Source organism: Nyctereutes procyonoides, unplaced genomic scaffold, assembly GCF_905146905.1.
Source record: "Nyctereutes procyonoides isolate TBG_1078 unplaced genomic scaffold, NYPRO_anot_genome, whole genome shotgun sequence".
In the NCBI taxonomy this organism is placed as follows: Eukaryota; Metazoa; Chordata; class Mammalia; order Carnivora; family Canidae; genus Nyctereutes; species Nyctereutes procyonoides.
In genome coordinates, this window is record NW_026575125.1 from 22,934,527 (window position 1) to 22,957,050 (window position 22,524).

Here is a 22,524-nt window from a genome sequence, read left to right on the forward strand (position 1 = left end):
GGATTTGATTCCAGGACTCCAGGATCACGCCCTGGGTCAAAGGCAGGTGCTAAACCGCTGAGCCACCCGGGAATCCCCCCATTTTACCTTTTAATATGATAGTCTGTTATTTATATGTAGATGCTTTTAGAGTGCTTCTGTTATACTTTAATAAATTGGATTAGGTTTTAGGGTGATGGAAAATATCTCATTTCAAACAGGGGGAAAGCAGCTCCTAGTTAGCATTTCCACTTAGAAAGTCTCATTTGAGGAATGTATTACTGATGTTACAGTGGGAAATATAATGTATTACTTAGTAGAAGAAAGGGCTATAAGGATCAAGTGCCTTGTTAAGGCAAGTGTTCTGGACTTATTAACAATTGTTCCCCTCACTCTCATCATGAGTTTTGTGAGAAATTGTACTTTTCCTTTTTCCCATAAAATCATTTTAAAGGTATTTTAAAGTCTGTTATTTGTTTTTAAAAGAGCTATTCTTATTTTTGTATTCTCTTTTGTTTTCAGAAAACAAATTTGGTTATGCTGATACAAGAGAGACCAGATATCAAGAAAAACTGGTAAAAGAATCCAAGTAACTTTTGGCCGATTCCAGCAGTTTTATAAAAATACATATAATGTTGTGCTTACATATACATTTGCTATAGTTATAATCTGAAAGCTATAAATGATTTATACATTGAAAAAAGTAAAACACGACTCCTATGTTATTCTTCTGGAGGCAACAGGGTGACAATAATTAAAATATTTCTTGCGACTACGTTACTTTCCATGAGGTTATCCCCTGCCTTCCCTATTACACTGTCAGCGCACGCCAAGTTACTGGTGTTTAGCTCTTGCATCTCATGCAATGCCTAACATATTAAGTACTCAATAATCTTTTATTTGGCTGGATGATTGATTGGACTGTAAATGAACTGATTAGGAACTCTCTAGCTCCTTGATGACCAAATGACTGATTTAATATTCCAAAAATTTTACTTTGTTTAAAAAGATTATATTCTCCTGAGCTTTTATTATACCCCACAAAAATAACTTAACTCCCATTTTTAGGTCTTTGCACTTAATGTTATCTTTGCCCAGACTGTTCATGCCACCCCTGTCCATCTGTCTTGCTCCCTTACTACTTTTTTACCTGATCAATGTCTCCTCTGAGAAGCCTTAACTGGCCACTATATCAAAAATATCACCTGTCACTCATGCTGACCCATGATTTTATTTTTTTGAGAGCTACTTAAGAGTATGATGTGTTCTCAGGTATATGTGTGTGTATAGTGTATAACACACATTTGTGAAACACATACACACATTTAACTTGTTCTTTGTCTCTCTTGTCTAGAGATCTTTGTTCTCTTGTCTAGAATGTAAACTCCTTGACAGTAGCAATCGTTTTTGATAACCACTTTCTCCCCATGGTACAGAAGAGTGTAAGACACAGAGGAGATATTCAATTAATATTTGTCAAATAAATGAATAGATGAAGTAAAAAATGGATGATACACTTCATTACCAGAAGCTTCATCATTTCAGTAATATAGGACACATCTGTTTTCAGGGATAAGGCAGGCATTCCTATGAACAACTGTTTGTTAGAAATCATCAAGATATGCTGGATAAATATGACCAACAGGTATCTAATTACATAGCTGGGCTCTCAGGACAATAAGGGAAATCCCCAGGACCATGCAAAAATGAAGAGGAAGCTCGGAATCAGGTGGTACACTGAAGCTGAAACTGTACTATTCGGGTTTTTTAAAATTTTTGTGTTAGTATCCAAGACACTTGTGCCTCCACAGCTGCGGAAAAAGAAGGAGGTAAGTCCTTGGAGCCTAGGAAGGAATGGAACAGGGAACAGGAAAAAGTAGAACAAAAAGACCCCAGACCAAGCCAAGAGCTACACCTTTGATGAAAGCATGAATTAGACAGAAATCAACCTCCTAACAAAGGTCAATAAGAAGTAAAATGATCTATCTAGGCTTGGGATCTGGGAAAAAAAATTGTAAGGTCCTACTGAGATTTCACAACTTCATTCCTACCTTCACTTAGGATATAAGATCCTATTTTTGGTACCCATATAGTCTATAACACTCCATGCCACAAAATTAACTTGAAGAGCCACCTCACAAAGGTAATAAACACGTTGCCTTTCTAGAAGAAAATGATCTCAAAGAGAGTCCACAGGCTGTCCTCATATAAAGATTCCCTGAATTAAAGCTCAGAACTAAAAGTTATATAGCAGAAAAAGAAACAAGATACCATAAACAAAGTGAAGAGGTAAGAAAAAGATTTTGATGAACAAGAAATTGTGATATTAATAGCAAGTACAGATGGTCAGATAAACATGCGTAAAATGTTTAAAGAAATAAAAATGACTGTGAAATTTCTGAAGATAATTTTCACATTTTGGAATTACAACGTAAAAATATACAAAATAATATTCTATATTGTTAAGGGATATATACATAGGGTAATAAGAAATGGGAAACATTCTTATAAACACTGAATTCAGGATAATGATACCTCTATGAAGGAAGTAGAAGCAGGGAGAAGAAAGATTTATGTGATACCAGGTAATACTTTGATAGAGGTATGATTTGTATTTTAGGAAAACTGACTTCAAAGGCCAGTATTAATATTTCTCAGTTGATCGGGCATAATTTTCAAATTATCTGTGATATACCTTTTGGAATTGCATCCTGTTATTAAAAAAATTAGATCATAGGCAGAAACATTCAAACTTTCTAAAAGGAGAATTTATTTTTTATTTGAATTCAATTTGCCAACATACAGTGCATCATTAGTTTCAGATGCAGTTTTCAATAATTGTGCAATGATTGTAGCTATCTAACAATTTTTACAATGTCTTTCTTTCTCAGTTGACTGGACACAGTAATGATGTTAGGGGTCTCAGGTATTCAAGGCAGTTACCATATCATTTTGTACACCCTCATCTCATTCCCACCTTCATTCTAGGACTGTAAGTGATATATAGATAGAAAAAGATGGACAAAGCACAATTGAGTGGCATGATAATGATCCTAAGTAAGATTTATGTAACCTGGAATTGGTCAGAACCTGCAAATCAAACGGGTTCTATTAGAGGTACTTTAATATTTCATACACATTTGACTTGAAGATAGAATGAAAATAAGATTTACTGGATGGCAGATGGGTTAGTATATCAGCTCATGTTGGAACCAAGGTTCTCAAAGATAGCTGTACATAACATTATTTGAGAAAGTTTAAAACATACTGATGCCTGGGCTCCTGCCCTAGAGAATCTGACTGGATTGGTTTGGAGTAGAGCTTGGGCAATGAGATTTGTTAAAAATTTCCCATAAGATTCTAGTTTGTAACCAAGAGTTGAGAACGGCTTTCCTTCAGCAAAATGGCACGGAGTTAGTACATGCATCTCCATGAAACTCTGAGAATGAAGCTGCAATTTCAGAATCAATATAGTACTGTGAGTGGTCAGTGTCAACTGCTCTGATTAGCCTGAAAATAGCTAGAAACCTGTCTGCTATCTCTGCACAAGAATTGCAGGACGGCTTTCAGAAAGAGGTAAAAGAGTTAGGAATATTGGAAGATTCTTATCCTGTATGTTCAGGGCTCATATATTCAGATATGAGTTTAAGTAACCTTATTTCAGATCTCTGAACATTCTAGGATCCAGTACAGTTTAATACACTCTCTTAACAAGATAATTTTATGCTATGAAAGATAAAATCTTAGGGTAAAAACAAAGAGAACTGAGATTAAAAAGAGAACACATGAAAACAACAGTAGTGTGCTCTGTGTGTGTGTTTACCTTTCCTAAATTAAATAATAAAGAGAACAATAAGTTAAATTGCAGTGTCATTAACCAAAACCAAATGAATAACTATCTACACTACAAATTTAGTTTGTCATTGTGTACCTAAATTTTTTTTTTCTATTTTACCAGAGCAGAAGAAATAATGGAGGTGAGGAGAGACAGGCAGGAAAACTAAAGGAGAGGTGTTTTACCTTTGGAAAAAAAAGAATCCTCAGTTCTGAATAAGACTTTTTTTGCTATTTTTATCTTTACAGAAATTAAAACTAAATACCAAATTTGATACAATTTTATACCAGTGCACATTCATTTGCTCAATTAACAACTTTAATTGGAACAAAAGGACCTAATGAATAAAATTATATTGAACTATATGCAAAAATATGCATAATACATTTTATTTTAGGTTTACTGGCTTCTGGAAATGCAAGTTCTGTAACTGACAAAACATGATCCCATGTTTATGCTTTTGCCAAAAAAAGGGGAGTGAATATTGTGACATGTATTTAGATCTCTGCTGTCTAATATGGTAACCATCAGTTAGCTACATATGGTTATTTATATTTAACTTCATTATAATTAAATAAAATTTAAAAATCAGTCTGTCATTAGGATTAGCTACATTTCCAGTACTCAATACCCTCATGTGACTTATGACTATTGTCTTGGACAGCTCAGATATACATCATTTCCATCATCACAGAAAATTGTTGGACGGGACTGAGTAATTCAAACCCTCCTAATGCTAGCATTTAACACATTATTCACTGTGTTATTTTAAGGCAAAGTAAGTCAATTTATTTTTGATGCTTATGATAATTGCCTGTTATTGTCTTCTTTGATATGTATAAAATCACTGTATTTCCTTGATAAAACAAATGTAAATATTAGGATTAAAAGTAGACATTTTAATATCAGATAATTATTTTAATTTCAGAAATTGGAGAAGTATGGTGTTTTGAAAACCTAACTTTGACAAGGTAGTGCTAGATACTTTTTTAAAAATATTTATTTATTTATTTATTTATTTATTTATTTATTTATTTATTTATTTATTATTTTAGAGAGTGCCCAGTGGAGGGAGGAAGGGAGAGGAAGGAGGGAAGAGGGAGAGAGACAATCTTAAGTGGGCTCCATGCCCAGTTTGGAGCCCAACGTGGGGCTTGATCTCACAACCCTGAGATCATGATCTGAACTGAAACGAAGAGTTAGACTCTTAACTAACTGAGCCCCAATACTTTTTAAAAACTAAAAATGGGCACTAGCTCCTATTTTTTCTTTACTCCCATTTCCAAGCCCTTTTGTAATCCTTACCAATGGCTTTGCTCTTTAATTTATAGTGGTTTTTAACAGATGAAATTTCTTTAAAATGCACTGTTTTAATACCTAGTTCTGAGAGTGAATTCCCAAACAAATAAAATTCCTATTGAAAATAAAAATTATAACTACTATGTGGAGTGATTACAATGTGACAGAAATAATCATTGACTATATATTATCCCATTTAATCTTCACAAAATTACTTTTATTTTCCTTTAAAAATGAGAAAAACTCAAAGACTGAATAACTGATATGAGATCACATAGCCTGCTTTCTCTTAATCCCTTGAGTCTAACTACTATGACATAAAATACTTTTAAAATGGCTTTAAAATGTAGTACAAAATGTGAGCATTAATTCACTAATCGAAGTAACTATTTATTACAATTTATTTCATTCATTCCTTCAGTAGGATTTATTGAGTATCTACTATATGCTAGTCACTGACTGAGCTCTGGGTGTACAGCTATGAACAAAATGTGGAACCCAGGAAATTTAACAAAAATCCCCTACCCCTAGACAAGCAGAGCAGGACTAATTCCATTTTGTGCTGCACCCACCACCTCCTGTATGACCCCCACATGACCTGCTTATTGCTTAAGGCGCTGCCCCACCCTAGTCAAGCCGCTGAGCACACCCTTACCGGAAATCGGCTCATAAAAATGTAACCCCGCCTTGTGCCTGCCAAAACTGCGTGCGAATTCTGACCAGAGTGATAGGCCAGTTCAAACGGTCACTATAGGGTAAATTGTGATTCAATTGGCCACCTGTGTGGGGACTGACATGACTGTGCAACTTTCTATGTGTGTTACAATCCCATTGGCCACTGGCCCCTATAAAGCTGCTACACCTCTTAGCCTCGGGGTCCAAGTCCCTGCTTCACTGTGTTGGGTATACTTGGACCCAAGCTCGAGCTTGCAAATAAACCCTCGTGTGTTTGCATCGGTGTCGGCTCCTTGGTGGTTTCTTGGATTCGCAATATTGGGCACAACACAAAACAGATGAAATTTCTGCCCTCATGGACCTGTGGAAACTGAAATTTCAAGGAAAAGAAAGATTAGATCTGTTTAGGCACCTGCAAAAGAACTGAAAACATAAACAAATACCAGCATCTGAGATGCACCAGTTGGTTGCTCAGCCACTTTGTCAATTCCAACAACTTGAGAGCATTTCATTATTCCACCACTTGGTCATGCATCCAGAGGGAGGAAGATAGATATGTAGTTATACGAATGATGAGGATCTGGCCTACCATTATTTCAGAGCAAAGTGATTAAAAAAATAGAACTATTGAAACCTTGGGGCAAAGAAACAAAATCTAGGACAAAAATCTCGGCCAGTTTAAAGGTTAAAAGAAAACACAAGAATTAAATATTTTCAAATTGTTTACAATTTTTTAAATAATTTTAGATTGTTTTATTCATCTAAATTGATCACAATTACTCTGAAGTAACAATCATAAAATGATATTTATACATACTTCTAATGTAAGAAAAACAGAGATACAATTGACTGACATGAAGACCAAGTACATGTTCAATTTAGGATGTAAATTTTTTCTAGGAAATTAAGAGCACACGTATATTGATGGGCATTGAATAATATATAGAATTGTTGAATTACTATATTGCATACCTGAAAGTAACATAACATGGTATGTTAGCTATACTGGAGTTAAATTTAAAAATTTTTTTAAAGAATTATCAATAAAAAAAATTGTTTTCTAGGTGATCATACTCTGAAGAATTCTAAATACATTGGCTTTACTTTTGGATTATTTGGAAAAGAGGTTACTCATTTAAAGTAATTTTGTTGCAAGTATGTATTTCTTTAATTTTAAGAATAATAAAAGACACATTCATATAATAGTTGTCAGAATAACTAGATCCTTTGTCTACTTCAATATGGCAATTCCTGTTGGTTCATTTTGTTGTAAAATATTTTGTAAGTCATGAAAGCAAATCCAGGAAGAAGGCAAGAAAATAATACCAACAAAATGCATCACCTTGATTCATATATATATAAACACTCCTCCTTGGGGAAATGCATTGCTATAATAAAATACTTTTAAAGACATTACATCTTCACCAGGAATAATTCAAGAATACAGTTAAACACTTAGGTGGAAAGTCCATGACATATACTGTAATCTTATATTTTTCTCATCAATTCAAGATCTAAATATTTATGAATAAGGATTTATGCAGCATCTGCTAGTAAATATGTACTTTAATACATTTTTATTCCTTAAAATTTGAAGAAAAATATGAAAAAAATCTTAGGTGACATTTCTGCATAGTAAGATCAATTCATTGACACATTAGTCTATGAAGCAAAGTGACCATGCATTATTAAAGAATTTGGCCACATTCTGTGAGACTTATGTCTCCTGTGGGTTTAGGTATAAATAATATGATTTATTTTTTCGAATAGTCTGGAAATAAAATTTAAAAGGGTTACTCTTCATTTTAGTAGCTGGAAAGCAGTAATTTCCAGATATTCATTTGTTCCTAAAAATATATATATCTTATCACATTTTAAAAATGTATCTTATCAAATTAACCCTGCAAAATGCTATGGGAAGAAATTTCTAAAATATGTTTATTTACAAAAGAACTCTAACTAGAATTAACAAACACAAATAATCCTAATATCTTTTTTTAGCTAAAATTCAATTAATTAACATAAGGTGTATTATTAGTTTCAGAGGTAGCGTTTAGTGATTCATCAATTGCATACAACACCCAGTGCTCATTACATCAAGTGCCCTCCTTAAATGCTCATCACTCGGTTACCCCATCCCCCACCTACCTCCCCTCCAGCAATCACTCCTAAAATCTTATAAAAACAATCTTATAAAAACAATAATTCTTAGTGAAGAAAGCCATTTTTTGTTTAAACATTCAATTAATATTTTGGCTATGCTAACAAGTAGCTATGTTTTTAAATGAATGCTCATAGATACAAACACATGCTCTGCTTCTATTTGTGAGATTCTTCAAAAAGAATTCCATAACCTTCACCCTGGACAAAACCAGCTTTCATGCAGTCATATCCACCAATGATTTTTCCCTTAGACTAGGACTACTCTTTTCTGAAGCAGCCAGAAATGGGTGACTGGTCAGTTAATCGAAAGAACCCAATACAGAGGAAATAATGAGTTACTATAGAACTATATAGAACTATATATGAACTACATATATATGAGTGTATACTTTAAAATGTTCATTTAACTTAAATATCAATATATTTTAATTTACAGTGCTTCATTTTAACTTTAATATACCTTTTATTTACTTTTCTAATGTGGTGTCAAGACTCTTTCTTGTTTTTTTTTTTTGAGTTTGATTTTGCAAATGGATTCACACAGTTATATGTATCATCCACACATTTTAGTTTTAGGGTTTTTGTTATTATTATTAATAAAGTGGAAGCCTAAGGACACTTGGGAAGTACTCTGTGTAAATATATTTCTAGAATGTGATTTTCACAATTTTTTACATGTCTCCTCATATTTAAGCAGCTCACAAGTCAAGTGTTAGTAAAAGAATTCAACTTGTTTTATAAACAAAAACCTGTTTTAACACTTAAATGTTTTGTTCCGTTCATATTGAATTAAATCACACAATTAAAACAAGTAAAATGGCACAACAAACTTGAGAGAATAAAGCATAGCCGCCTCTTTGATAATCAAATAACTCGATTAATGGAGATGGATGTTCAAGGGTGTGGTAGAGTAGACTTGTAACCAGGAGCATCAAGGTGTTCAAGAAGATCTGTCAGTATGTTTTATGGAGGTATTGAGGACAATTGCTCAACCCAATTAATAATGCATAAAGAGTGCTTTAGAGTTGTTTGTTGTACATCAGGCATTCAAGCAAGCTTTTAAAAAATATTAGTGTAGGGTGCCTGGGTGGCTCAGTCAGTAAGCACCTGCCTTCGGACTCCGGTCATGATCCCATTAAGAGTCAGTCAGAGTCAGGCTTCCCGCTCAGTGAGGAGTCTGTTTTTCCCTCTGCCCCTCACCTCACCTGTGCTCTCTTGCGTGAGCTCTCTCTCAAATAAACAAACAAACATTAGTGTATTTAATCCTTATTATGGCATGAGAACTCTGTGAGATAGACATTATCTCATTTTTAAAAATGAAGAAACTGAGTATTGGTGAAGTTAACTGCTTTACCCAAAGCTTCCCAGTTAATAAATACCAAACTAAAACTGGAACCTTTTTCTAAAAAGTACTGTCTCAAAAAAAAAAAATGTACTGCCTCTAATATAGCTTTGATTATACCATATAATGATCAATACTTGTTTCTTGGTGCCTGGTTGGATTGGAATTTGCTAAGGGAAGAGCTCAGTCTTTGTTTTTGTTTTTTAAGATTTTATTAATTTATTCATGAGAGACACAGAGAAAGGCAGAGACACAGACAGAGGGAGAAGCAGGCTCCTCACAGGGAGCCCAATGTGGGACTGGATCCCGGACCCTCGGGATCACGTCCCAAGCCACAGGCAGATGCTCAACTGCTGAGCCACCCAGGCATCCAGAACTCAGTCTTTTTCATTAGTGGATCCCCTGGCTGACACAAAATAGGTTCCTGGGTTCTTTGGGGAAATATTAACTTATTCAGATAGTAACTTATTTGATTATTCATCTAATTGGGGGATAGTTTTGAGCAAAATAATTAGGTTTTGTCTCAGGTTTTTAAAGCCTTTTAACAAAATTTAAGTGTGCAACACATTACTGTTGACTATAGGTGCTAAATAAGCAAGATACGGAAAGACGAGTACTACATGATTCCACTTACATGAGTATCAAAAACAGTCAAATTCATAAAATCAAAGACTGAAATGGTTGTTATCAGGGCTGAGGGGAAGAGCACATAGAAACTATTAATCAAGAGGCATAAAGTTTTAGTTTGTTTCTTACTATTGAAATTTGGTGCAGTGGAGAATGTTATTTCTTAACATTTTCTACAACTGTCTAAGAATTTGCCATTTTTAATTATTATCTACAAGCTTTATTCAGTTGTTACTTGTATAACATTTATTAAAACCTTGAATCAATGGCTTCTTGTATGTAAAATGATCTTTCAGAAAATAAATTTGGCTTATATAATAAAAATGAAAAGTATATAATCTTATCATCTAAAATGATGCTATTATCTCATATAACTTGATTTACTTTCATTGTTCTTCATGAAGCTCAAGTTTTGAGATGAAGATGATGATTAGCAGTTATGAAAGTTTAGTCAATGTAAATTGTACAAAAGTAGTGTATTTTTTAAAAAAATCACTCTAATAGATGGGCTCTACTAATGTTGAGTAGTAAAAATGGAGATACCATTAATTAGTATTTAATTCTCTTGGGGATGACTGTAAGCAAATTTGAGCATGCAAAACTCAGGGATGTTTTTGCTTGTGTTTAATAAATAGTAGCCAGGGATCCTTGGGTGGCGCAGCGGTTTAGCACCTGCCTTTGGCCCAGGGCGCGATCCTGGAGACCCGGGATCGAATCCCACATCGGGCTCCTGGTGCATGGAGCCTGCTTCTCCCTCTGCCTATGTCTCTGCCTCTCTCTCTCTCTCTGTGTGTGACTATCATAAATAAATAAAAATTTAAAAATAAAAAATAAAAAAAATAAATAGTAGCCAACAAAATGTTTTATGTGAGTAAGAATTAGCTACTTGCCTTAAACGTTGCAGCCAGATTATTATGAAACCAACAAGCTTCTCATAATAGAAACACTTTTTAGCAAAGAGGCAAAAATGGTTCATATAGTCTATTCTGTAAGCTTGATGAAGTCCTAGCTTTCTGTCATATTAGAAGCTTTGCCCACCCCACCCCTTTACAAGGAATATTGACTCAACACTGGACAACATCCTGGAAGTAGGACTTAGTTACTCTATCCTCAGGATTAGGCAATCAGAATCCCTCTAACCCAAAAGAAGGATACAGGATCATTTCAGGCCAAGTCTGTGGCATCATCCTCAAGGGTAAAAGCTACAAATCTTGCTAGTTTTTATGTCCAATTTATTCAAGGGGGAAGAGTGTCTGCATACTATTTTAGCCAGTTTATATTAGTTGAAATCTTTTAGTTTCATCAATTACCATCCAATTCTAACAGATGCTTTACTAATTAATAAGCTAGCCACTGACTTAACGAATGGGATATGATATGAAATATGATATGAAATATGGTGATTCTGATATGAAATATCAGTTCTGATATGAAATATGGTGATTAGAAAAACATATGTATATGATCAAAGACAATGTGTTTGTATTCATTACCTCTGAAGGGAATGGTTTCTGCTTTGAAAAAGTGGTTTCTGACTTTCCCTGGAGTGGCCTTTCCTAGTTAGAGTGCATAAAGTGCCTAGGCCAAATTACTTTTTTTTTTTATAAAAGATTTATTTTTTATTTCAGAGAGATACAGAGAGAGCATGAGTTGGGGTAGGGCCAGAGGGAGAAAATCTCAAGCAGACTCTCAGCTGAGTGGAGCCGACTTGGGCTCCATCTCATGACCCTGAGATCATGACCTGAGCCAAAATCAAGAGTTGGAGGCTTAAACAGTTGCGCCATCTGGGGGCTCCTAGGACGTTACTTCTATGCAAATTAAAATTTTTTTACGATGATTAGGAATTAGATTCCTAAGAAATGAAAAATAAGGGATAAATGCAGAGAAAGTAAGTTCATTTATTTTTTTTTTGCTGTTTATATAGTTGTATTTTCTTATGTAGACTTAATGCATTAATGCATAATATCACTCACTTAATAATAATTTTCTTAATCTGGGATGAGTTGCATGATGTTTGATGGGTTGCTCTGACTGGAGTGGTGAGGAAGGAGATAGCTGCCATCTATAGAGTTTAATCAATGAAGTCATATTCTGGAGATAATGGGCAGTATATATCTCTGCCACGTCCCTGACAATTTGGCTTATCCAAACCACTACTTTTTAAATATTTGTTCAATTTTTATTTAGAGGACAAGTTGATTGTTGTGTTCAAGGGTCAGAAGAAGGGCAAATCTGCTTGTCAAAAACCCTACTCACTGACATCAGTCAGATCATTGTTCATTGGCTCTGGTCTCTTAGTAAACAATCTAATAATCCTGTACTATTACTTTTAGAAGTCCCTTATAGGATGTGGAGAAAAAGGAACCCTTGTACATTGTTAGTGGGAATGTAAATTGGTACAGCCATTATGGAAAACAGTATGGAGGTTTCTTAAAAAATTAAAACTAGAACTAACATATAATTTAGCAATTCCACTTCTGGGTATACATCTAAAGGAAAGAAAATTACTACTGCAATGATAGGTGCACTCTCATGTTCATTGCAGCATTATTCATAGCCAAGATATGAAAACCTAAGAGTCTGTCAAGAGATAAATGGATAAAGAAAATGCAGCACGCACACACACACACACATACACACACACACAATGGAATATTCAGCCTTAAAAACAGGAAATCCTGCCATTTTTCACAACATAGATAAGCCTGAGAACGTTATGCTAAGTGAAATAAGTCAAACACAGAAAGACAAATACTGCATGACATGATCTCACTTATATGTGGAATCTAAAACAAACAAACAAAAAATGTTGAACTCTTAATAACAGACAGTACAATGGTAGTTACCAGAGACTAAGGAGTTAGGAAAAGGGGGAGAAATTGATCAAAGGATACAAACTTTCAGTTATAAAATGATTAAGTCCTGGAGACCTAATGTATAATATGGTGACTCTAGTTAATAGTAATATATCGTATACTGGAAATTTGCTAAGATAATAGATCTCAAGTGTTCTCACCACAGGAAAAAAAAAGATGACTATATAAGGTGATGAATATGCTAATTAGCTTCATGGTGGTAATCAGTGCACAGTATATACATATATCAAAACATCACATTGTACACCTTAAATATATTCAGTTTTTATTTGGCAATCATTCTTCAAAAGAGCTGGAAAAAATAAAGATGTTAGAATAAAGAGGATGAGAGAGAAAAAAAAGGACCATGCTCCTCCCCCTTTATTTTCCTGATGATCTGGGTTTTAATTTTGTTTTTATTGTGCCTGACAAAATAAAGTTATTTGATGGTTCCTCAATTATGTTATTTTAATAAAGTAAGCTAAATGTAGGTTTGATGGCTGTTTTTCCTTTTAAAATAATACTGAGCTCACAGCTTGAACTCTCCCATTTGTTCATCTCTCTTGGAGCAAGAACTCAAGCAGGGCCAGAAGTGGGCCCAGAGCTTCCCCCTGGGTGAATCAATCTAATTCAGTCTGTTCCTGTGCTATCACTCTTCACTAAAGAGTTAACTATAAACAGAGAGAGAGAGGGAAAGAAAGAAAGAAAAGAAAAAAGAAAGAAAGAAGAAAGAAAGAAAGAAAGAAAGAAAGAGAAAGAAAGAAAGAGAAAGAAAGAAAGAAGAAAAGAAAGAAAGAAGAAAGAAAGGAAGAAAGAAAGAAGAAAGAAAAGAAAAGAAAGAAAAGAAAAAAAGAAAAGAAAAGAAAAGAAAAGGAAAGGAAAGGAAATAAAAGAAAAGAAAAGAAAAGAAAAGAAAAGAAAAGAAAAGAAAAGAAAAGAAAAGAGAGGCAAGCCACAAAAGAGACTCTTAATTATAGGGAACACACTGCTGGTCACCAGAGGGGAGGTGGGTGGGGGGAATGGAGGAAACAGGTGATGGGGATTAAGGAGGGCACTTGTCCTGATGAGCACTGGTTGTTGTATGGAAGTGTTGAATCACTTTATTGCACACCTGGAACCAATATAACACTGCATATTAACTATACTGGAATTTAAATAAAAACTTTTAAAAATTATGCAAAAAGCACTCTAAACTCAGGTAAGAGCAGATCTTTTTCTATCTGCAATTTAATAGTCTTACCCCAAATGGCTTGCGAAAAGAAAACATACCCTGCAATTGCATTCAGTATACATCCAAATAAGAGTTCTGAAAAAGATATTTTCTCTAATTCTTTATATTTTCATGGACATTTTAGGTCCCCTTTATAATAGAGTTTCCTGCTGAGCACCTGCATGACTACCCTCAACTCAACCCAGTCCCAAATATACAATACGTATAAATATTCATATAGTTTAAATATATATATGTGATTTCTTAGTCAAAGGACATATAATAATAAAATACATACACACAAACCTTTTTTTTCACACAAACCTTTTTTCTAGAAAAGTTTTAATATGTCTCAGCTCTTATCAATTATTGAGTATTTTGGGGAGTCTTATGGATTTTTTCTTTAATTTGAAATATGACTTTATAAATAACATGGCCTTTCTTGAGAATGCAAGAATGCTGTGTCATAAGGCTGAAATTACTAATGTGCATGAATACTCCTTTTCTTCTCTTCTTTGAGGTACATGAGAATATTCTATTTTTTCTCCACCTCTTGAAGTTGGGTGTGGCTGTATGACTATTATAGTCAATGAGTCGTAGGCAGAGTGACATGTGTCATTTCAGGGCATGAGCATTTAATTGTTTATTGTTACAAAACCCTCCAGGACTGCTACTCCTCTGTCATGGCAAGTAGGCAAGCACGTGTGAACTTGGAGCCCACATCAGTATATGTGGTCTAGATACCTGCGATTAAAAGAGCTCCCCTACCAGCCTGAGTGGTACATGTAGCATGTGCAAGAAGTTAGTTAAATCTTTGTTTCAAACTGAGATTTAAAAAACAAACAAAAAAACCCAGCAAAAGCAGTAACAAAAGCAAAACAGAACATGACTGAAGCTGAACTACCTAGTACTTGCCCTTTAATTAAAAAAAGGGGAAAAAAAGACTTTAAAAATCCTTTTTCTAGGGAGAGAGGAATCGCCTAACTATACAATATTATTTTAAAAACCATTTTCTATAGCTGAAATAATTTCTCAATTAAATCAAAGTAGCTAAATGTTAGTAGAATGCTGGTTATTTCACATAGTCATTAAGTAGTTCTTTCTATATATTCAGCAAGCAGTGGCCATTTGAAAGTTCTCTCTTCATAGAAATGAGACAGTGCTAACATATCAAAAGAAAATGACCACAAATATTCTAGGCACGGGGTGCAATAATAGAATATATATTTTGTTGCAGTTCTTTTAACCGTGTCACACTGAGAACTAAATTAAAATTATTTAATTACATTACAAAATTCCTAATCAAGATGTAATATGAACTACAAAAATTTATATTAAATTTTACCTCATTCATTTATTATATACTTGTATTCTCCTTGATATGTTATTCTTGTTTGTGCTACAATGAATTTTACAGAAATGCTAAGGTTTATTTTTTTTCCTTAATGTATATCATTAAGATAACATTAATGTGATTTTAAAATCAAACTTGAACCACTGTTGAATATAATAAATTGTTTTTTCTGTCTCCTACTACCTCTTTTTTGTCTGTTCTATCTCTGTACTTCAGAGTTCTAGAATTCATCTACTTAGAATCCTTGATTTTCAAATAATCAAGGAAAATTAGTAAAGACTCAAGGGAAGATACAAAGTGAGTGACTAATACAAATTCCACTTTGTGTACAACTCACTCCAAAATGCTGTCATTATATTTGAAGAAGGTAAAATAATATGACATTTAACCTCTAAGTCAATCAATTTGAAAGAATATTAAAAACACTATTTTGAAGAGATTGATTGAAATTAAATATTTGGCATAGTATAAGAACAATTAGTAAATGGTTTTAGGTTCCAGAATAATAGTTATCTATATACAAATTATCAGTAGCTGATTGGCTCCAATTAGTCCTTCAGACATCTAAGAAAGACAAAAAAAGACATAAAAAGCTCTTGCTCATTTGCATATTCATAATACCTCAGTGAATCACCAGGACTGGCACTGATGCTGCCTGAATATTAATGCAGAGCCAACAGCTGAGCTGAAGGGCAAAGCAATATATAGAAACAAACTGCAATTTCCCTGTAGATTTCACAATTTAACTTAATGGTGGACAGCTTTTTAAACCATTTATTATTATTATTATTATTATTATTTCACCTATTATCACAAAATTCTTCCCCATTTTTTAGAGCATCTAATTAGATCAGTGCAGGATTACAGTCCATCTTTTATTTGTATTTTAAACCAGATTCGATTGTGCAGTTTTCTTTTACACTATAACCCACAAACTACTCCAGTTTATGTGCTAAATATCTACCCAAAAAAAAAAGGAATCCAAGTTGTACCCTGCATTCCGCTGAAGGGCATTCTATTTTTATATGCTTTTAAAAGCTTCAAATTTGTGAGCAGTTAAAAGTTCGGATAGTTAAGCACCTCTGCCTTCAATTTTTCTCCCTATCCTGCCCTTTAATTCCTTGTAAAAACCTTTGTCTCCTGACCCCACTCTCTGTCACAGCTCAAATGGATATTTCTGCCTTGGCTTCTGCAGAGAGCCACAGATTGAGGCTTCCGGAAGAAATGCTCCAATTCCTTCCATGAGATGCAGCAGAATATTTGTGGAAGAATATGTAGGAGGGAGATATGTATTTGAAGTTTGCATGTGTGATGTATTTGTAGCATCGCCATTACATTTATATATCTGTGATCACAAGATTGTTTATTATAGGACTCTATTTTCCTTGGAGAAGTGGCAGATTAGACAAAACTCTCCCCAGCATTTGCATTTCCTTTTCCTGAAGAAGGTGCTGTCTGCCAACAGCAGTTTCAGAAAACAAACAGGAGTAGATAAAACAGTTTCTCTCTAAAAACCACCTCAGGTTTGGAAAATAGAGTTCTGTACCTTACTGATTATCATACTGCTTTGCCGTGTTTATTTTTTATTGGGCTTTATTTCAAATGATAGTAAACAATAATCATAGCAATAGCTAATCTTTATTGATCATACACTGTATCAGTCAATTCTTGCTGCATAACAAACTACCTCTAAAATCAGTGGCTTCAAGCAATAAATTATTGCTTGTGTGTCTATGGGATGTCCGGGTTAGGCTCAGCATGCATCTCTGTTTCAGGCTGTGGCAGCCAGCATGGCCCTACTTTTCACTGCAGGTCTGTGAGTTGGCTAGAGTGACTGTCTTAATCCTCATTAGACCTACTGGCTAACCAGATAGTACTCTATCTATACATGGGTTAGGAGAGGCCCAAGGGCACAAGCAGAACATGTGAGCCTTCAAAGCTTGCACTAAGATCCAGAACACTCACTTCCTCTTTATTTTTTATTATTTTGATCAAATTCAAGCATCAGGAAAATATATTTTTTCCTTTAGTGGGAGAGACTGAAAAGTCATACGATGAAAGGAGGGGTGAAAAACTTAACCCAATAATGCAACCTACTACCCACACGATGGGCCAGCCTCCTTTGTTAGCATGTTACATAACATAATCTCATTTAGTTTTCAGAGCAATACCATGTATTATTATCATTATTTTACAAATAAGAAGTTGAGGTTCAGAATGATTGAGTAACTTGTGTAGGACCACACTGCTAGGAAATGATAAAGCAATGACTGATGTCTAAGCAGATTTTAAACACTGCAATTTTCTCAAATGTTCTATTCTACCTGGTTTCAAAGAATATTTCTATATTTAGTATAAAGATTATAAATATATGGGATATAATATTCAGTCATCATTATAATGATAATGACTAAGGATAGAACATAACAAAAATTCTGCTGGGATAATACTATTCATTTCTAAGTCAGTCTTAAAATTCATTTATACATGAGAGAGAATAAAGATAATATCCTCAGCAGGGAAGAACCACAGGCAAATTAATAAATTTACATTTATAGTTCTTCTGTGATCAATAATTATTTCTTAACACAAAAAAGACCCTCCTCGTTGACAATAAATACGACATATAAAAATTATAACTGGATCTATTTTATCAAAATATGTGTACCACATAAGTATAGTTTTGTAGATTCAAATACCATTAACCAAAAGCCACAAATGGCTATAATAACCACAGAACTTTAGTGACTGGAAGTTAGCTGTTTTAGTGCCAGCAGAGATATAAGTATACTCCTAATTAAAGTATTTCCTAATTGCCTTCTTGGCAATTAATAACAATGTGGTCTTAGAATATGTCCGTATTTGCACTAGGTTCTTCATTTTGCAGATTTCCATTTTTTATTTAACAACATTTGTTTTCAAAAACCTCAAGAAGGGATCCCTGGGTGGCGCAGCGGTTTAGCGCCTGCCTTTGGCCCAGGGCGCGATCCTGGAGACCCGGGATCGAATCCCACGTCGGGCTCCCGGTGCATGGAGCCTGCTTCTCCCTCTGCCTGTGTCTCTGCCTCTCTCTCTCTCTCTCTCTCTCTCTCTGACTATCATAAATAAGTAAAAATTAAAAAAAAAAACTCAAGAAGTTGGGCACCTGGGTGGCTCAGTGGTTGAGCATCTGCCTTCGGCTCAGATCAAGATCCTTGGGTCCTGGGATCGAGTTCCGCGTCAGGCTCCCCACAGGGAGTCTGCTCCTCCCTCTGCCTATATCTCTGCCTCTCTCTGTGTCTCTCATGAATAAATAAATAAAATCTTTTTAAAAAAACTGAAGGGCAGCCCCAGTGGCTCAGCGGTTTAGCACCGCCTTCGGCCTGGGGCATGATCCTGGAGACCCAGGATCGAGTCCCATGTCGGGCTCCCTGCATGGAGCCTGCTTCTCCCTCTGCCTGTCTCTCTCTCTCTCTCTCTCTCTCTCTCTCTCTCTCTCTCTGTGTCTTTCATGAATAAATAAATAAAATCTTTAAAAAAAATCTGAAGAAGTTTAGTTGAATAAAAAAGTAAATGTGTACCATAGGACTTAATGATAATTCTATATTGTTTGCCTACTATTCCTCATTGTGTAAAGTTTGGCTTAGTAAATACCGCTAATTATTAACATTCTGGAATAACCATGAAAATAACATGGTAAAATTAAATAAGATGGGCTCTGACATAAATCCAACCTTCATGTCACAAGATTCCTCCCTAAGGTTAAGCCATGCACAAAGAAAAGATGGATTTTATTTGGGAGCAAGATTAGCATTCATAGAATTGGAATACCAATGCACTGAAATGAAAGTCTATGTGTAGTATGTGAAATAATACATAGACTCCATGACTTAGACACTATTATGTTTTTCAAGATTAATAATTGTACTGAATCTCACACTTGGTGTACTTCCCTCACTTCACACTAAAAACATCTCAGAATCTCATTAAATGCACACTAGAAGCTAGAAAGCTGAGAGCATTTCTGTGGGTTTGTTCTGCGGAGGAGAGTGTATGGTATATAATAAATACTCAATAATTTTAAAGCAGTATTATGAGCTTGTACACCAATAGACTGAAACAAAATTGGATTCTTAATAGTTGAATGATCCCAGTCAAGTTATTTAATACTACAAAGCCATGTTTTGTTTTGTTTGTATCCATAGACATGGTGATACAATCTATGTCACAAAGTTATTTAGAGGAGGAAATGAAAGCATTTATTTACAATCAAATTTCCCCAACCTTCATCAACTTATGATGACTTAAAATGGAATCACACTATTAATTCAGAATTTAATAATTCTGATCCCCACCTGCTGAGGTAGAACTTCAGTCCCTACCCCCTAAATTTCTCCCTGTCATATCTGAATGTCTGTGAAATGGGCTCACGAGAGGCCCTCTCTCATTTTTCCACCTCAAACCCTTCATTGATGCTCATGGCCTACTTGAGGATCCACTTTCTCCCAGCTGGCCGAAGCTGCCATTTGGCCCTCAGAGAAAGGCTGATACCAAATCCTATGCTGCCATTTCTTGTTCTGATGTTGCAACCTCTTGGAGTACTCAAACAATACTGTGTTCTCTGGAGTCCTCATTGAGTTGAAGCTCCTGTGTATCAATGCACAAGTAGAAGAATCATCCTTGTCTGTCAGCCTGCAGTCCCTCTTTCTCTAAAGTTGAATTACTAAAATAAATAAATAAATAAATAAATAAATAAATAAATAAATAAAGTTCAATTACTTATCAAGTTGCTGAGATAGGGGAAGTTAATATCTGAGTCAGAAACTGTGCCATATATATATATATATACATATATATATATAAAATCAGATGAATTATATAGTATATATATAGTCATATATATATATACAGATGAATTAATTCACACACACACACACACACCACCTCCTAATCTCCCTAAGTTTTCTCAAGGTTGGATTTCAGCACACATGAGAAAAGGAAACTCACCTATATCTTGATGCCAATCATAACCCTTTGCAATGGACTATTTGGAGGAAATAAGACTCTGTACTGCCAGGGGTTTGCACATCTGGTGCCTTGTGGCTCACCATTAATATAGACTCCATCACCTAGAATGGATGTTTTAAGATTTTTCTGAATATGGGCCCCTTAAGACATCCATTCCCATAGATCACTATTTGGTCTGGGTTGAGTTGCTGGCATCAGTAATTTCTAAAAGTTCCTGAGAAACTACTAATGTGTAGCTCAAAGTTAAGAATAACTGGTTCAGAAAATCTGATGAAAACCTATTTAATCACATAAAATGTTTATTTGCTTTTGTTTATAATTTTAGCAAAATGTCTGTGAACACCATGAAATCTAGTTTAAGGATAATTGACTTAGAATCAGTAAATTAGGTTGTTTCTCCAGAAGAGGGAGTAGTCATGGTGGGCAAGCTGCTAAAGAGTTACTAATAAGACTTTGTCTTAGAATGAAGGAATAATCAGCTTTATCTAATACAGTGGACTTTTCCTATTTATCTCTGTTTCCCCAATGTTTCTGGTATTATGTGGTGTTCTTGTAGTAAGCAATTAATGTTATTAAAGCCCATATTACCATCAAAATTAAGGAGAACATTTAGATATGATAAATCAGAATGAGAATAATAAAAAGAGATTTGTAAGTACTTCACTTTGGGGAAATAGAAAGTTTCATTGACCAGTAAATTAACACTGAAAAAAAATCTATCCTAAATCTAGAGAAAAGGTAATAACCATTCCCTATACAAGAGAGGAAAGTATCAGTGACAAATGTTTCACTAATTGTGTGGCAAAAGGGTTAGAGAAATACTGTGAGGGTTTTGAGTAAATAACTACTTCCTAAGATGTCTGGAAATATACATGAGACTCAGTTTTTATTAATCTGTAATAAAATCAGGGACGCCTGGGTGGCTCAGCGGTTGAGTGCCTGCCTTTGGCCCAGGGAGTGATCCTGCGGTCCCGGGACTGAGTCCCACATCAGGCTCCCTGCGTGGAGCCTGCTTCTCTCTCTGTTTGTGTCTCTGCCTCTCTGTGTCTATCATGTATAAATAAATTTTAAAAAATCTTTAAAAAAACTGTAATAAAATCAGCAAGAGTGTTTTCTAGCTAAGTCAATGTGGGGAAATTAAATTGCAATTAAGACCAGTAATGGGAATGTTTAATTATACCAGAAATAGAATAAATGTTTTCAAATTCTGACAGCTCCAAAATGAAGTGTCAAGTGTAAGAAATATTTAGGACACTTGGAGCTAGATATTATGACCCATTTTGGGGATTTTGACTATTTTTATGATAGGCTGAAGAGAAGTACAGAAAGGGAAGAAAGATGAAAGGGAAAGGAAAAGAGGAAGAGTGGAAGGGAAGGAGAGGGAAAGTGTGTTTAAGGTCTGTGATTATTTGTCTCTGTAGGGAAGCAGATTTATAAACAATTTTATAAGGAACCCTATGGAGGAATATGAAATAAAATGGCCTTTATAAAATATCAAAACAAAAAATTTAGTCTATTGTCAGAAAGAATGGATATATACATATGCAATAAAATGTGGATAATTTTTCAATTTTTTATCAATATTACCATCTAAAGGTAACCACTTTGTTTTTTTTTTAATTGGAGTTCAATTTGCCAATATATAGCATAACACCCAGTGCTCATCCCGCGAAGTGCCCCCCTCAGTGCCCCTCACCCAGTCACCCCAACCCCCTGCCCACCTCCCCTTCCACCACCCCTTGATAATTTCCCAGAGTTAGGAGTCTCTCATGTTCTGTCACCCTCACGGATATTTTCACTCATCGTCTCTCCTTTCCATTTATTCCCTTGCACTAATTTTTATATTCCCCAAACGAATGAGACCATATAATGTTTGTCCTTTTCCGATTGACTTATTTCATTCAGCATAATACCCTCCAGGTCCATCCACGTCGAAGCAAATGGTGGGTATTTGTCATTTCTAATGGCTGAGTAATATTCCATCGTATACATAGACCACAGCTTCTTTATCCATTCATCTTTTGATGGACACTGAGGCTCCTTCCACAGTTTGGCTATTGTGGACATTGCTGCTATAAACATTAGCAGGTGGGGTGCAGGTGTCCCGGCGTTTCACTGCATCTGTATCTTTGGGGTAAATCCCCAGCAGTGCAATTGCTGGGTCGGAGGGCAGATCTA

At 34.8% G+C, this 22,524-nt stretch overlaps 1 protein-coding gene across 1 annotated transcript in view; it reads left to right on the forward strand.

Moving 5' to 3' along the window:
- The first annotated feature begins 1,685 nt into the window (after nucleotides 1-1,685).
- The window catches only part of LOC129517848 (DDB1- and CUL4-associated factor 8-like), a 96,652-nt gene continuing 75,813 nt past the window's right edge, over nucleotides 1,686-22,524 (forward strand). The window contains exon 1 of the mRNA XM_055337993.1: nucleotides 1,686-1,808. Within this exon, the coding sequence (XP_055193968.1) occupies nucleotides 1,686-1,808 (123 nt within the window). The remainder of the gene's footprint in view (nucleotides 1,809-22,524) is intronic.